The sequence below is a fragment of the Colletotrichum gloeosporioides genome, assembly GCF_011800055.1.
Source record: "Colletotrichum gloeosporioides strain Lc1 chromosome Unknown consensus_51, whole genome shotgun sequence".
Lineage (NCBI taxonomy): Eukaryota > Fungi > Ascomycota > Sordariomycetes > Glomerellales > Glomerellaceae > Colletotrichum > Colletotrichum gloeosporioides.
The window spans coordinates 253,450-269,141 of NW_025544696.1; the positions used below are offsets into that span (position 1 = coordinate 253,450).

Genomic DNA, 15,692 nt, shown 5'->3' on the forward strand with positions numbered 1-15,692 from the left:
GCTTTGGGCGCATCACTTCTATTTCGGCTTAAATGACATTGACGGTAGTAGATGTGGACTTCTCGCATTTGGATATATTTGTTCCCTGACCTTGGAAAAGGCATTCATGCCTTGAACCGGCTGCCAATCCTCGGGACAGCTTAGACAAATCGCCCGCTAGCCCGTGGCAAAACATGAAGCCATCATGCGGCGTCTGCAGCTGTGCAGGCTGCCACGACAACTGGGCATCAGAGGGCGGAAAGCAAAGGCGGCGACTGAGAATGATGGACCGTTCTGACCCGGATAACTTTTCTTCTTGGTATTCCTCAGAGCCACCAACGCCGTCGATGCTATACCGCCTTGTATACCTGAACGCCAGAAACCCAAAAAGTCACCCCCTTCCCTCCTCGTCGAGAAGAAGGGAGAAATAGGGGTTCCTCGATTAGCATTTTTTGTCTTTGTCTCTCTCATTTTTGTCCTTCTCCCAGCCCGCTTAATCCTCCATCTCAACATCATCACCCTCCTCGTCATCATCACCCTCCTCGTCATCCCACTCCTCGTCGCCCTCCTGCATGACGCCCTCCCTCTCCTCGACGACGTCTCCGTCGACGGTGACGCGCTGCCTGACCTTCTCCTTTCCGAACACCTTGCCGGCCCTGTTCTTGGACAGCACGCGGCCCTCGGCCTCGATGGCGGCGATCTCCTCCTCGGTGGCGCCCTCGGCGGCGAGGCGCTTCTTCTCGGAGCCGCGCAGGCGGGGGAGGAGGTGCTCGTTCTCGGCGACGAGCTTGCGGGCGGCGGCGATCTCGCGCTCGCGCTTGCCCTGCATGCGCTTCTTGTAGAAGACGCGCTCGCGGCGGGCGCGGATCTCGGAGACGCGCTCCATGGCCTTGAGCGTCTTGGCCATGAGGTCGCGGTCGTAGCGGACGGGCACGTTGCGGCGCGCGCCGAACTGCAGCGTGCTGTCGACCGTCATCTCCTTGTGCGCCGAGGCGCGGTACGCCTTTGTCCACTTGAGCTTGCGAGGGTTGCGCTTCATCTTGAACTGTTGGGGAGGCGGTTCGGGTTAGCTGCTTGTTCTTCCTTTCCAGGGTTCGCCTTTGCTTCCAACGTCTTCGAAGGGGGGCTGGCGGCGAGGAGTTCGGTTTCGGGTTAGAGACGTACGTTCTTGTGGCACTTGCTGCGGCAGAAGCGGAAGACCTTGGCATCGTTGCGGACGAAGGTAATACCCTTGCTGGGGTATGCAGGGCGACTGCAAAAGTAGCAAGTTTCGATTCTGGAAGCATTGTTAGTAGCTTGAAACTTTGATGATACCAGCCTTTCTTTCTTGCAAGAAAGACGGAAATGATCCAAACGTACCTCATTGTGAGGACGTAGATACCTCACCGGGTATCACGGGCTCGAATCTGTCGGAAAAAGGGAGGGGAGGAGGTTTGGGTGGGTAGGATGTTGACGCTTCCTCTCGTTCAGCGGAAGGCGGTGATCGAAATGGCCTTGGGGATCTCCAAATCTTCAGGAAGTTTTTTAGAAATTTTTTGGCCCGGTCTTATCGATTGGATGGTGGGGCGAACTATGCGATAAGATTAGCGTGCACCCCGACCTCCGCCAGTACCTCAAGGACAAGAAGAAGAAAAAGACAGACGGAACAACCGACATTCCGATTAAAGGCCGACCCTGACTTGACTGAACAAAGTGCACGGGCCATCTCCGGCGCATCACGGGCTTGGTGGACGGCGAACTTTGGAGGGAAAAAAAAAGCTCCCACTTCATCCAGCATCTTTTTCCGCGATCCGCTTTTGCCCGCACCCTGTACCAACACACGTATATACTCAACCATGGCTTCTGTCCTCGCTATTGGAACTGGCGCTGCTGTCGCGGCCTTCCTGGTATGCTTCTCTGTTTGTATGGACCTTCGCATCAGATGCAGCCAACTAACAATTCTGCGTGCAGGGCCGAGCTGGACTTGTCGCATGGCGCCGATCTCGCGGCGGCGTGGGCGCGATGGGCAAGGCTTTCTACAAGGGCGGGTTTGAGCCCAAGATGAACAAGCGCGAGGCCTGCCTTGTCCTCTCTCTGTCGTAAGTTTCGTACCGATGTTGTTTACAGCAAGTTCGACCAAGAAACGGGGAAGGCTGACTGAATGTCACTTGCAGGGAGTCCGGCGTCACCCGCGACAAGATCCGCAAGCAGCACCGCACCCTGATGCTGCTCAACCACCCCGATCGTGGCGGAAGCCCGTACCTCGCAACCAAGGTGAACGAGGCGAAGGAGCTGCTTGAGAAGACGACGTCTTGAGACTGTACATCGGGAGGGGATACCAGCGGTGGTGACGTGTATAACATGGACGACGACGAACCCGACAATGATTATGTGTGGCAAGAGGCTCTGCTGGCGGTGGAATGTATAACAGACTAGTCGTTCTTCATAGCGGCGGCGTTTTAAGGATGGACCCGAGGGTTTATTGAAAAATGGGGACTCGGCTTTTGGGCTGGCCTTTGCGGATTAGAAAGGGGGATTTACTGTTGGAACAGATATTTAATGGCAGGAGGCCAGATCGTCTCTCTTCTCTCTACTTTATACTTGTCCCGATCGTCCATTTGGTGTTTTCTAAGGTGCAAATCTTGGTTGAGTTTGGGAGGCTCTTGTGAGGATCCCATCTTCAGACCCTCGTGGTATTGAAATGAGCCGGCCTAGGGTTCCTCAGCTGCAGGAGTTATGTATCATTTGGCAAACGGAGTGGAGCATCAGTCATCAGGAAGCCAAGTCGACCAACATCATGGAGAATGACCAGAGACAAAGGCAGAGATGTTGCAAATACAGCAGTATGGGTGCTGCCTATACAGGCGTTGTCTTGCGTCTGACATCTTTTGCTGCTCTTGACTAACCCTGCTGCAATTAGTCTCCTAACGAAGGCTGGACCACTGGTACCGCAACAAAGAACATCAATTCGTGTGTAAGAAGACATCCTGTGGGCTCCTCAGACTTTTAGGCACTTTTTCTCAGTCAACAAGCATGGATTCCAGCCTATGTCAATCAACTCATGGACCAGCCACTTTCCTGCTGAGCAATTACCACTTGGTCATGTCCTGAAAATGTCCTGGAACCATCATCAAATGAGACCGTATGGATCCAAGCCTTATCCAATGCCAGCATGCTGTTGGTGAACAAACTGCGTATCCCAGCTTTGCATAGTATATGTTGCTTGTGGTACTGATTGGACCAGAATCAAACGAGTATGGTCGCCCGTCGGCATACGCTTGCTGCAAACAGATACAAACATAAACCCGATTTATAACGTTTGATTATCGTATTTTCTATAACAGTGCATCTTCGGTCTGATCCCGCCAGAGAGAACCCAGCTTCATCGATGGATCGAGGAGTCTTACCCACTTCCTCCCACCCCATCTACAAGCTCAACAACAACTTGATTCAGCTGACCGACTGAAGTGCATCCGCAATTTCCATTCAACTCGAGAAGCAATTTGAATTCAAACCCTCAAATATTCTATTCTACACCTCTAGGAAGGAACCACCACCCACCTCCTTCCTCAATATCCGACAATTAGCAACCAAGCTCACATCCTCACCTGCTTCTTCCATGTTCACCCATAAAAAGCCCCTTCTTGACCCTCGACACAGTCAACTCTCTTCTTTCCCACACTACAACGCAAACCAGTTGCACATTCACATTCACATTGACTTTTTCTTGAACCCCTTCATCCTTCTTCTGTAAGATCCTTCCAGTTCTGATACTTTGGCAACCTACCCCCATATATCACGATTTCTGGACTCCATTCCACAATGGCTACCATACAAACTGACCTCAAGGCGCAAGACGTCTTCGTCACCAATGAACCCATCGAAGACTGCAACCTGACCTCCGACCAGCTCGCCGAGCGTATGCAGGAGCTCCTCGGCGAAGGATTCCGCTTCGAGAACCGCACCTATCCCAGCAAATCCGACGTCATTGAGAAGATCATCCTCGATACCCTCGCACTCGACCGCCAGACCGCTGCTCTCAAGGCCGCCAAGGCAGGCAAGGACCCCAGAACGCAGGGCCAACAGACAGACCACACGAGGCCCGTCTACATTCCATCATCCTCCGAGAAGCTATCCACTGAAGAGTACAACAGGCTGATGACAAAGACCTTCCCCAAGTACGAGAACATGAAGCCGGGTGAATGGTCGGAGGAGAACACCAAGTTCGTCGCTTGGGATCTCGTCAAGCGGTACCCTTCGAACTACATCGGCAAGACCAACCGACCGAAAGTGAGTGCTCCTTCCCTATATCCTTATGAGGCGAGGACTAGTCAGCTAACTTTATCAGTGCACCCCCTTCTTCAAGAACATGACTGAAGAACACACTTGGGACTTGTAAGTCACCTCAGGAGACATTTTCCCGAGAGCGAAAGACTAACAACCCCAGCTTCTACGTGTACCACCCCAAGGCACTCGACCAAGCCCCATTCATCTTCATCCCCACCGAGCAATTCGACCACTTCCTCGACATTATCAACGCCTCGGTCCAGACGAAGCTTACCATCCCTCCCGGCAAGCCAAGCGAGAAGTTCTACCTCACCTTCGGATCCTCTTGCACCATCCGTCCCAAGTACATCGGCCGCTCTTCCTCGCACAACGAGTATAAGGCCCTCCAGAACGCGATCCCCGCCCCTGAGGATGAGGACGCCTGCAAGGAAGCGACCGTACATGGAATGGAGTTCCTTCTGGCCAACCTCAGCGCCCATGCCAAGGAGGACCAGCCCAAGAGCAAGAGCAAGAAGAGGAAGCAGGAGAAGACCCAGAGTCGCGAGGAGAACATCTACGACGCCCAGCTATACCTCGGCATCCGACCTCTGCCCAGCGTTACCGAGGGCAAGGACAAGAAGGTCAAGGTCGACGAGCCGGTTCCCCATGTCCTGGACAAGGACGTCGTTTTCATGTGCATCGACATAGAGGTCGCTGAGGAGCACCACGGGACCGTCCTGGAGGTCGGCATGACAACCCTCGACACTCGCGACATCGTGGGCGTTCCACCCGGCGAGGTCGGTCGCGACTGGTTCCCCTACATCAAGAGTCGTCACCTTATCACGGAAGACTACAAGCACATTGTCAACAAGAAGTACATCAAGGGTTGTCCTGATCTTTTCGACTTCGGGTAGGTCTCCCACGAGTTCCCGTTTACCCCGTTCTACCTGCTAACCGGGACAATAGTGAGAGCGAGTATCCCAAGCGCAAAGACCTGCGAGACGAGATTCTCAACGCCTTCGCCGAACTCTCCGGTGCTGACAAGGACAAACCACCCCGCAACATCGTCCTCGTCGGCCACGGCCTCAGCTCCGACCTCACATTCATGACCGGCATGGACGTCCACCCTTGGTCTGTTCCCGGCATGATCCGCTGCCTCGATACCAAGGACATGCACCAGGCCTGGCGCGAGGAGACCCAGGGCCGCAGCCTGGTATTCGTGCTGCAGGACCTCGACATGCCGTCCAAGAACCTGCACAACGCGGGCAACGATGCCGCGTACACTCTGCGTGCCATGCTCGGTCTGGCCGTTCGCGCCAAGATTGACGAGCAGGCTGCGGCCGAGAAGAACGTTGTCGTTTCTTGAGTTGTGAGATATGATCTGGATGAGATTTCTTTCTTCTTTCTTTTAGTTCGCGATGCATGGATGCTTGGATTGGTGAGAGAAACCGAGTCTTTTGACTGGTAGACAGCTTGAGAACATGGACACAGATAGCCGGATTCATAGACAGTAGCACAGATTCGATAAGAATCTACAGAATCAACTTGATCATTACAGAACCCAACGCCCGCTTAGCACCTTGCCTCATTTTGACTTCAAAAACTCATCAGCCTCGTCGCTCGTCACTTTCGACACTTCAGACGCAGACTGGTCGATCAACCCCAACCTCGACGTCCGAATTTTCCACCACATCTCTCTCCGATCACCGCCCAACTCTCCAGAGAGCATCTTCTTCTTGAGATCCCTCATAAAGTCGTTGTAGATACCTGGCTCCTCCATGTCAACCAGGCCCTCTCTCATCACGCCCAAATTCTCCGCCGCGCGAGCATAGTTGGCGTCCCCGAAGCTGTCGGTGACGAGCGAGCGCACAATGGAACCCATCTGCGCCGCGGCGTCCTTGATCTGCGCAATGTCCTCGGCAGTATCGAGGGCCTGCTTGAACTCTGGGATAGCGTTCTCTGGGGAAATCTTGGCGCGCTTGGGAGCGGAGCCGAGGAGTGCGTCGACGTCAAGGCCGGATAGGGGCTTGATCGTCTCGCGGTTGCGTTTGCCCTTTGCTTTCGGGGGCACTTTCTTGACGTCTGCCGCAGTTATAAGGGCTTCGATTGATGATGCGGACTTTTGGACAAGGTCTTCCGGGGGTGCGGCGTAGCGGACGAGGACTGGTGGGACGGGGTCGATTTTGCCTTCTGGATCGACGGCTCGTTGGCGGATGGCTTGGTTTAGGCGGTGAATTATGGGGTTGTATGTGTCGTCGATTGCTGCATATTCGGATGGGTTTCTGAGGGACGTCAGTGATGGTATTAAATTGTGATGAAGGGGGACTTACCCCTCATCATCGTTGCCAAAAGTGCCCAAGTCCATCGAGTCAACGTAATCACCCATCGCATCAGTGAGCTCATCACTAGGGAGAAGACGGTGATTTGCGGTGATCTTTTGCCCGCTAACGGTGATGACCTGGTCGAGTGGCGGGAACTGGTAGCCGCGAACGTCCTCCGCGAATGGGAGAGGGATATCGTAGAGGCATTCCATATCGGGCTCGATGCGGGGCGCAAGGAGCACGAGAAGGGGATCCTTCTTCTCTTTGATGACGAGACGAGCGACGGCATAAGATTCTAACTCGTAAAGGGCGTGAATGAGGGACGACAGGGCCAGTTGGGACTTCTCGTCAAACTTGCGGCCGACTGTTACGCAGGTCTCGCCCATGTTGAGGAACGGTTCGTACTAGATCTGGTAAGCACCATGTTTGACCAAGGGAGGAAAGAAAATACCTTTTCGCTCGGAATAAAGCCTATAATGGTGAATGTCTTGATAGTCTCGAGCTTAGTGACATTCCACTCAGACTCGCTAATCGCGACTGCCGTCCGGCCGTACTCGTACCCCTTCGCCAACGCCTCAAACTCGACATCCCGCTTTCCACCAGGAGCATCAGGATCATTGACCTTATATGTCCTCGCAGACTTGACAGCAGCAAAGCCAGCTGTCGACTCGACACCTTCCATGGGCTCAGCGTCCATGGTGTGCGTCGATTGCGACGAAGGATCAGCTGACACGACGACTGTGGAGGAGCCTGGTGCCTTGGCAAGCTTGGTCTTGAAGTAGCGCTCGACGTTGATGATGACGGGCGTAGGAGGAATCTTAAGCTCTGGTGGCGGGTCGGCGTGGCCGAGGGTCAGAGGTCCATCGTACGTCTTGTAGGGACGAACGGCCTTGAGGCGAGGGGTGTCAAGCTCGTCAATTGCCTCTGCTATGGTTGCGAATTGGCCATTGTCGCACTTTGATACGAGGTTTTTGAGAACCTCCTCGTTTTGTTTCTGCGATGTGTAAGTGGCTTGTCAGGCCAAGTGAGGCCAGCTAGCATACCTTGATTGAAGGCTTGTCCTCCTCCTTGAAGCCGTACTCGGCATCGTCAAAATCCACACCCCTATTTGTGTTAGTTGACGCTATCGAATGGTGACCATTCACTCACAAGACAATTAACTCAATTCCGTCAGAGTTGATCTTCTTGGCAATATCATCGACATCGTCCGCATCAATTGGCCCTAGACCGTCCGTGATGAGGTACACCCGGCGCTTGTACTTGAGCTTTTTGGTGAACGTCTGGATCATGTCGACAGCAATAACCACCGCGGAAACCGCGTCTCCAGTTTCCGTGCCACTCGGCTTAATCTCCTCCTTGAGCTCTCTCATGGAGGTCAAGGTCATTGGTCCGAGTTCCTGCAACACCGAGATGTTCTCGTAGCCCTCGTCGTCCTGCATGGCATTGCGCGTGTCATCCGTCTTGAGACCGACCACGCCAACGGTCCAGGTCTTGCGCGACGCCGCGACGGTGGTGGAGATCTTGTCCCAGACGTAGCGCATGCTCCAGTCGAGATCTGACTCCGTGCGGCCATTGTGGCAGTCAGCCATCGAGTTGCCGACATCAATGATGTACACGGATGCCTCCTTGTCCGCCATCTTGGGTGGTTCTTTGGGAAATGGGTGACGTTATTTCAGAAATCAAACATTAGAGAAGAGGAATTGCAAACAAGTCAGGAAGTGGAAAACGGAAGAGCAAAGCGGACGCGGGTATTAATGAATGGCGTTGCGACGGATGGGACGTCGGTTCTGGACCCTGGTTCACTTTAGGCAGAGGAGGTCCATCCTGAGCTCCAGGCTGCTGCGCGCCCCAGCGCGTTTGGATGCGCTTGGCTCTGCACGCGATCACGTGATGATAACGATAAGGGAAGTGCCAGCGGGTGTTCCTCTGTCCCTCCCACTTCCTTCAGCACATCGCATTGCTTGAGCCTATCTTATCCAGGTATCGTAAATACTCTTGCATTGAACTGATGAGTGAAGCAATAAGATGTATCGACGTTATGGGTGCCGCCTACTGAGTAAGGTTCAAGCACTGTAGCGCAGCGCCGGCATGGCGCCCTGTGGCAGTCCAATGCCGAGAGTGACCTCATACATTGCAAACCCCTGTCTCCTCACTGGGCGGCGGCTCTCCAGATGGCACCGTTGGTCTGCTACCATTCGCCGCCGCGTCTTCATCCTCCAACCTCAACTCACCATTGTGAATAACTCGGCAGACCTTCCAAACACAACAAGTCGAAAGCTCTTCAATATCGCCTAAGATGCCCGACTCAATCCTCTTTTCGGCGGCGCCGTACCACATCATCTCGTAAGAATGAGCTCTCCCAATGAGACAAGCCCCGTCTCATCAGATCATTCGTCATCGATCCCTAACGCTCTGGTCTAGATACGGCACCCTTCTGGGAACGACGTTCTTCCACGTATGTCGACAACGAGTTTATTGATGTGACCTGAAAGGGATGATTGACTAACTAAACAAGTCCTTTGTGAATGGCATCACAATGTTCCGCGTCCTCGAGCGGCCCGCCTTCTCAACCGCCCAGAACGCCCTCTTCCCCGTCTACTTCACCATCCAGACGGCCCTCCCCGCTGTCATGGCCCTGACGTTCCCCGGCAGCGCCAGCCCGTTTGGCGTGCAGGAGAGCAGCATCAGCGGTCTGCTGCATGAGTCCAACAGGACCAGCGCGTTGCTGCCCATCGCCACCATGTTTGTGACGGGTCTGCTCAACTTGGTAGTGATTCTGCCCAAGACGCAGAAGGTCATGGCAGCTAGATATGCCCAGGGTAATTAGTCTCATCGCGGATGTGGATTTTTTTCATCTGATGGTCACTAACATCCGGTGTAGAGAAGAAGGATGGGAAGAAGAGCTACGACAAGCCGCCGCACTCGCAGGAGATGCTTGCCCTTAATAAGTCGTTCGGCAAGTTGCACGGTGTTTCCACTCTCGTCAACCTTGCTGGCTTCATTGCGACCGTCGCCTACGGCTTCTCTCTTGCCAAGCGCCTCGACTAAGTGTATGCTTGTCACTGCAGAAGTAGTGTAGGTGATTTGTGTGTATTAGGCTGATCGAAACCCGGTAGTATGGGTTGCTCAGAATGCATTATGTACATGTTCAGACTGCCGTATCGTGCAGTGGCCCTCTCGTCAAAACTCTTGTCCCTTCTTGACCAAATGAACAGGCAAAATCAAAAGTCTTTACCAAATGAAACGCCGTTTGGTGCAATGACCATTCGCTTCCGTGCGCTGGTAGTTCCCGAGACGTCTTCCGTCTGACGCATCGAATCAATCGCTTTTCATCCTATCCTCCCTATCCTTCTCTCCGACCTAACCGTGGGTATCGTACCTCAACGACCGATGCGGGACCGTTCGCGCGCCGATTGTTGAAGTGTAACAAGCAAAAGCAAGACTTTGTTGAATTTTTGGTGGTTTTACGTTGTTGGGGTGGAGCGGGCCTTCTTAGAAGTTGTTCTTGCGAGGAGGCAGGGAGATGGTCTTGAGAGACTCGCTGGCGGCGAAAAGGTTCTTCTTTGCGTCGGCGAGGGCCTGCAGACGCTTGGCCTTCTCCTTCTCCTCGTCAACGACGGGACGGATGCGCGCGTTCTCAGCTGCGACGGCGCCTTGGATAGTCCAGCGACCGGGCTTGCGGGAAAGAGCCTCGGCGACGTTGATGTCCTCGGCGGGCTTGGGGAAGTCGCGGGACAGAGGAGGGAGGGGGTTCTTGGCCTTGAGCTGCTGGGGAGCGCTGGTGACGGCCGGGCGCTGGATCTCAGCGGAGGTGCGCGAAGAGTTGGTGGAGGAGCTCTGGGAGGACGGGCCGAAGTAGTCTGTCTGAGAAAGCTCGGTGGAAGCCGTGGCAGGAGTCTGCTGGGCGCTGTGGGATGCCATTGTGTATTCGGGGGCAGGAAGAGAACGGAAGCTTTGGAGCTGCTCCTGAGTAAAGGTAACGGGGGCCATGGTTGCTAATTAATGGGCGAGAGCGAGTGGAGTACTGGTTTTTTTCGGTCCCAATATTGAGATGAGACGGTCCGCTGGTGTCGCGTTTGGGACGGTGGGGAGCGCGGGCAAAGAAAGTCTGGGCCGGTGGATGGGGGCCACGACAGGGACCAAGGTAGGAGCTGAAGACGGGGAGCCGGAATGGAAACCAGGGACGGGGACCGGGTGCTGATAGGCAAGCGGAGTTATTTTGGTGCGAGCCTCGTGGTGGTGGTGTTGGTGGTGGTGTTGGTGGTGGTGGTGGTGTGTCAAGTCTCGTGTGCGTCGGGTGTGTTGAGCAAGTGACGTGACGATGGAGGGAATTGAACAAATTAAGTAGTTGCTTGCCGGAGAAACCTTGCGCGTGACGAAGCTCGTAAAGCGAATGGAGATGGCGAGCTTTTCGCTTTGGTTCGTATCGTGAGAGACCGAGGTGTGGCGAGAGAAAAGATGGAATAGGGAAGAGGAAGGATTTATAAGACGGTGGGAGCAAAAAGGCGAACTTTTTTGTATCGACCCTCGTGGACGGATTGGAGAAAGGACCAAAAACAATTCTTGATCAAAAGGCGAGGTGAAAGGCCATTCACCGGACAAACTCCGTTAGGACGGTTTAGTCTCTGCTTTGGAAGGAGCGTCTAACGACACAATAGGTAGGTGCGCCTCAAGGCAGGTTGACCAAGACACACCTCAGCTTCACCTCGACCACGATCATTCCAATGTCGGTGTCCCGTGCTTTCTCCTTCCCCGGACCAGACCCTGAGATCTAGTCCTTCCTGCAATGGTCGACGGCCTGTCTCTCCCCCCACGCTTCACTCCACCAGGGTGCCTGCCTGTCGGTGAAACAGAGCGCAAGCGGTGAAGCGGTCTTTTACAGCTTAATCCTCACCGCCGAGGTCGACTGACTTATTTTCAGTTGGGTAGGCAGGTCAGTCAGAAAGTCACGGCATGGGGGAAGACAGAGACAGTCCACCGTCGGCCTTGCGCAGGAGACTTAGCACGCCTAGCCCGCCGGCATGAGAAACTTTCCTGCCAGAGCCAGCCAGCACACCATCCTTATCTCCCGTGTCGAAATTTCTTCAAGGATGCATGATGTTGATGGGCGAGATGTGACGCCGCCCACCGGAGCTAGGGGCACGGGTTTTCATTGGACCCATTTCGCCCTCCAGGGGCCTTTCTTTCAGGGTCGCGGAGCCGCTGATCGACGCTATTCCGCCGTCCGCCCGCGCGGCAATCTTCCGCTGAATGTTCGACGGAGCCTTCGGTGCTTCGGCGGCATGGCTATGACCAACCACGCTTGCTTAGTATTCCTTGAAGGAGATCTACGTCAGCCAGATGGGTCGCGATCTTGTCGGGCCGTATTTACGGATCTCAAATAAGAAAGGAATATGCACGTGGAAAATTCGTTCATCTGCCTTGCGCCGTGCGCCGCCACCCACTATCATTGCCATCCGACAGTTGAACGACTCATGCAGCAATCCCTTCTGACGTCATTTATGCTGGAAATTCTGACTGATGGCATCCGCAAGAGTCAGATAGCTCCGGATTACCAATGCAAGCCACAGCAAGAGAGTCCACTGGGGCGATGCCGTTGAAAATGCTGCATATGCACGAAGCATTTGAGGAAGCTCCGCAGACGGCTGTGTTTGCTTATTCCTTTTTGACGTGGGGCCGTAGCCGTGACCCCCGCGGGTAGGGAGGATGAGCTGCATAGCATCGCATTCCATTGACATCCTTACTCTTGCGACCGGAAGAGGTTTGCTGAATGTGCGGTGTAAGCCTTTGACAAGTTACTCCAGGAGAAACATTGAGGGGAAAACAATGTGTCAAGCTGCATTCCTTGCCCGTTCTGGACTATTCAAACTGCATTTAAGTTGTTGAATGATCCAAGACCCCGCGTGCCACTGCGTCGGGAGGCCATCGTGAGAAGGAATGCAGGTCAGCCGCATGAAGCTCAACGTCCGGTTTCGCTCCTACGAGATGCGCACCTTGATCAATAACAAACGTATCTTCAACAGTGATCCGGATGAATGCATACAACAAGCAAGAATTCGCAACGTTGACTTGTCATTGAGTCTGGGGAAGGAGGCTGGGAACTGGAGATCCACCTTACTCATCTCATCCAAGAAGCCTCAAACGGCCTGTTCGTCCTGACTTTCTCCCCAGATTTCACCACTCCGGTCGTAACCGTCTTGTGCAACAAACAGACGCTAGCCCGTCGCATCCAGAACCGAAATATTCCAATGGCCCTCCCGGCTCCGAGACCGCATCGTCTCAGTCTCACTCTTCCTCCCCGGGTTTCAATAATCTCATGCTGCCACCAACGCCCCGTACCTCGGCGGCAGCTACGACCCGCGGATCGACCAATCGGACGATGGCCGTCCAACCTCACTCTCACTCCCATCCACTTATCGTCATCCAGCGCCATACCTAAACCATCCTTGCTCCAAACTCACTCCAGCACTCGTCGTATTCGCTCCATCGATTTTGTTGAAAACACCAGACGCTCGAAAGTCACGATGTCTCAACCCCCCAAATACCTGACTGGCGACCCCGCCGCCATCCAAGAATTCCTCGACAAGTTTGACGTGCGCGATTTCCCACTGTCCCCCACCACCAGACGCTGAGTCATATCCGTAAAGCATCGTGATGAGTAGAGACTGATCGTGAGATTTTCCGAGAGACAGACTTTCCTGCTAGACTGCGATGGTAATGATCGATCTCGTCTTCGTGCGCGGTCGGCAGCAGGCTAACCCGACCTAAGGCGTCCTCTGGTCCGGAGACCACCTGTTCGACGGCATCCGCGAGACCCTCGCCTTCCTGCGCTCAAGAGGTTACTCACCACCCTTCTCACTCTCACGCCCCTCCGTAACCTCTTCAATCTCACCCAGCCCCCTCTTAATAGACGAACTCATGTGCCCCTAACATCGTGAACGTTCGTTTCGTCCAAAAACAGGCAAGAGAACCGTCTTCGTAACCAACAACTCCACAAAGTCCCGCCCGGACTACCACAAGAAGTTCGCCGCCCTCGACATCCCCTCCGAGGTCGAGGACATCTTCGGCTCCGCCTACTCCTCCGCCGTCTACATCTCCCGCATCCTCCAGCTCCCCGAGGGCAAGCGCAAGGTCTTCGTCATCGGCGAGGCCGGCATCGAGGCCGAGCTCCGCGCCGAGGGCGTCGACTTCATCGGCGGCACCGACCCGGCTCTCCGCCGCGACATCGGCCCGGAGGACTTTGCCGGCATCGCCGACGGCTCGCTGCTGGACCCCGAGGTCGGCGTCGTCCTCGCCGGCCTCGACTTCCACATCAACTACCTCAAGCTGTCGCTGGGCTACCAGTACCTCCGCCGCGGCGCCGTCTTCCTGGCGACCAACACCGACAGCACGCTGCCCATGTCGCACACCTTCTTCCCCGGCGCGGGCTCCATCTCGATCCCGCTGATCAACATGAGCCAGCAGCAGCCGCTGGCGCTGGGAAAGCCGTCGCAGGCCATGATGGACGCCGTCGAGGGCAAGTTCCAGCTGAACCGCGAGCGGACGTGCATGATTGGCGACCGGCTTGATACCGACATCAAGTTTGGCAGGGAAGGCAAGCTGGGCGGTACACTGGCTGTGCTGACTGGTGTGCACAAGAAGGAGGATTGGGAGAAGGAGGGCGCCGCGGCTGTGCCGGCGTACTATGTCGACAGTCTTGCGAGCTTGAACCTCGATGCATGAGCGTGTCATTGCGGTGATCAATTATTTCTACGGGAATAGAGACTAGAAACTTCAGAAACGCGCCTAGAACTAGAGAGACCCCCTAGAAGTATACACGGATGCATTACTCTAGTTCACAAGAACTGTGACGTCTCCCGAGTCGCTCTAGGTTGTGGACGGGATGCTGTCGCCGGCCAGTTTACCTGTCCTTCTTTGTCTGTCTCTTGGCCAGTTCGCTGGTCTTGATGATTTTGGGCTGCGGCTTGCGGTACCCAAACACCGACGTGGGCATGAACATGCCAACCTGTTTCTGATACTCGCTGTACTCGGCGTATTTGCCAGAGGTGATCAACTCCGTGAGCCACGTCGATCCCTGGAAAAGCATGATCAAGAACGCGGAGCCGGCAAAGGTGTAGCTGTACAACACCTTGGTCGCGTAGCAACTCCACTGGTACAGCACGAACCAGATCATCTGCTCAGCGAAGAAGTTGGGGTGGCGGCTGTACGCCCACAGGCCCCCGGTCACGAAACCACGGTCGAGATCTTCCTGCGCCCAGCCGCGGGGCACCTTCTTGTCCTTGAGGTACGAATGCTTGGCGGTCTGGTAGTCCCACTGCTGGCCGTCGGAGATGTACTCGCTTAGAACGAGGGCGACGATGATGGAGAAGAAGGACCAGTCTGCGGCGGAAATCGCGGGCTCGACGCGGCTGGCGAGAAGGAGGGAGTAGGCGGGCGCGGCAGAGAAGGCGAAGAGGAGGATGGACTGGATGAAGGAGATGAAGGTCACGTTGAAAACGAAGAAGACGACGGCCGGGACTTGTTTGCGGACGATTTCCCATCTGTAGTCCTCGCTTCCACGTTCGTATCCGCCCTTGCGCCAGTAGTTGAAGGTCAATCGTCCCTGGAAGCGCATGTGGTTAGCTGTCATAAGACCAAGACCCAGGCTGGGCGGGGCTACTTACGCTCCAGAGCGTAGTCGCAACAGCAGTCAAGATCAGCCTCTGTGCGGGAATACCGTTCAAATGCGCCCACGCAGCCATGTGGACGATGTACCAGTTAGGTAAAAGACTCCATAGCCGGTCAATCTGGGAATAGTTCCTATTGTACTCCGACACCACGAGGGCGAGGAAGCCGATGAGGAGCGAGAACGCAAAGCCGGAGACGAGCGGGTTTGTCTCGAGATAAATCTGCGGAAGAGATTGCGGGCTCGCTGCGATTCGGCGCGGGAGATCGAGAAGCTGCGGAATGAAGGGCTCAGCGGCCTTGGCCCAGTCGGAGCAATCCTCGAGGGAGCTGATTGAGGGGAGCGCCATTGTTTACTTCGGACCGAAGACAGTTTGCAGCAGCGACTGGTCGTATGCTTGGTTTACGAGCCTGTAAAGAGGCAAAAATTCTCGATTCTGAAGACAACACACAAAGCAGCTGTCGAAATCAGCGGGTCGCGAT

General features: G+C 54.9%; 8 protein-coding genes across 8 annotated transcripts; 4 read left to right on the forward strand and 4 right to left on the reverse strand.

Annotated features, from left to right (window-relative positions):
• Window positions 1-472: 472 nt before the first annotated feature.
• GCG54_00007880 (Ribosome biogenesis protein RLP24) lies at window positions 473-1,343 on the reverse strand (the record flags this gene model as incomplete). The annotated part of the gene is made up of 3 exons (XM_045407855.1): window positions 473-1,024; window positions 1,144-1,255; window positions 1,339-1,343. 3 exons carry the CDS (start codon window positions 1,341-1,343, stop codon window positions 473-475), a joined length of 669 nt encoding a protein of 222 aa, XP_045263244.1.
• A 471-nt stretch (window positions 1,344-1,814) lies between these two features.
• GCG54_00007881 (Mitochondrial import inner membrane translocase subunit tim14) lies at window positions 1,815-2,274 on the forward strand (the record flags this gene model as incomplete). Its single annotated transcript, XM_045407856.1, has 3 exons — window positions 1,815-1,865; window positions 1,930-2,057; window positions 2,133-2,274. The coding sequence occupies 3 exons, from the start codon at window positions 1,815-1,817 to the stop codon at window positions 2,272-2,274; spliced, it is 321 nt and encodes a 106-aa protein (XP_045263245.1).
• Window positions 2,275-3,780: 1,506 nt separating this feature from the next.
• Window positions 3,781-5,590, forward strand: GCG54_00007882 (Good for full DBP5 activity protein 2; the record flags this gene model as incomplete). Its single annotated transcript, XM_045407857.1, has 4 exons — window positions 3,781-4,248; window positions 4,307-4,353; window positions 4,406-5,134; window positions 5,191-5,590. The coding sequence occupies 4 exons, from the start codon at window positions 3,781-3,783 to the stop codon at window positions 5,588-5,590; spliced, it is 1,644 nt and encodes a 547-aa protein (XP_045263246.1).
• Window positions 5,591-5,809: 219 nt separating this feature from the next.
• GCG54_00007883 (ATP-dependent DNA helicase II subunit 2) lies at window positions 5,810-8,182 on the reverse strand (the record flags this gene model as incomplete). The annotated part of the gene is made up of 5 exons (XM_045407858.1): window positions 5,810-6,506; window positions 6,555-6,949; window positions 6,997-7,539; window positions 7,589-7,649; window positions 7,695-8,182. 5 exons carry the CDS (start codon window positions 8,180-8,182, stop codon window positions 5,810-5,812), a joined length of 2,184 nt encoding a protein of 727 aa, XP_045263247.1.
• Window positions 8,183-8,841: 659 nt separating this feature from the next.
• GCG54_00007884 (uncharacterized protein) lies at window positions 8,842-9,593 on the forward strand (the record flags this gene model as incomplete). The annotated part of the gene is made up of 4 exons (XM_045407859.1): window positions 8,842-8,888; window positions 8,967-9,000; window positions 9,061-9,364; window positions 9,427-9,593. The coding sequence occupies 4 exons, from the start codon at window positions 8,842-8,844 to the stop codon at window positions 9,591-9,593; spliced, it is 552 nt and encodes a 183-aa protein (XP_045263248.1).
• A 444-nt stretch (window positions 9,594-10,037) lies between these two features.
• Window positions 10,038-10,535, reverse strand: GCG54_00007885 (uncharacterized protein; the record flags this gene model as incomplete). Its single annotated transcript, XM_045407860.1, has 1 exon — window positions 10,038-10,535. One exon carries the CDS (start codon window positions 10,533-10,535, stop codon window positions 10,038-10,040), a length of 498 nt encoding a protein of 165 aa, XP_045263249.1.
• Window positions 10,536-13,069: 2,534 nt separating this feature from the next.
• On the forward strand, window positions 13,070-14,267 carry GCG54_00007886 (4-nitrophenylphosphatase; the record flags this gene model as incomplete). The annotated part of the gene is made up of 4 exons (XM_045407861.1): window positions 13,070-13,138; window positions 13,208-13,259; window positions 13,315-13,383; window positions 13,507-14,267. The coding sequence occupies 4 exons, from the start codon at window positions 13,070-13,072 to the stop codon at window positions 14,265-14,267; spliced, it is 951 nt and encodes a 316-aa protein (XP_045263250.1).
• Window positions 14,268-14,445: 178 nt separating this feature from the next.
• GCG54_00007887 (uncharacterized protein) lies at window positions 14,446-15,559 on the reverse strand (the record flags this gene model as incomplete). The annotated part of the gene is made up of 2 exons (XM_045407862.1): window positions 14,446-15,147; window positions 15,209-15,559. The coding sequence occupies 2 exons, from the start codon at window positions 15,557-15,559 to the stop codon at window positions 14,446-14,448; spliced, it is 1,053 nt and encodes a 350-aa protein (XP_045263251.1).
• Between the last annotated feature and the right edge of the window lie 133 nt (window positions 15,560-15,692).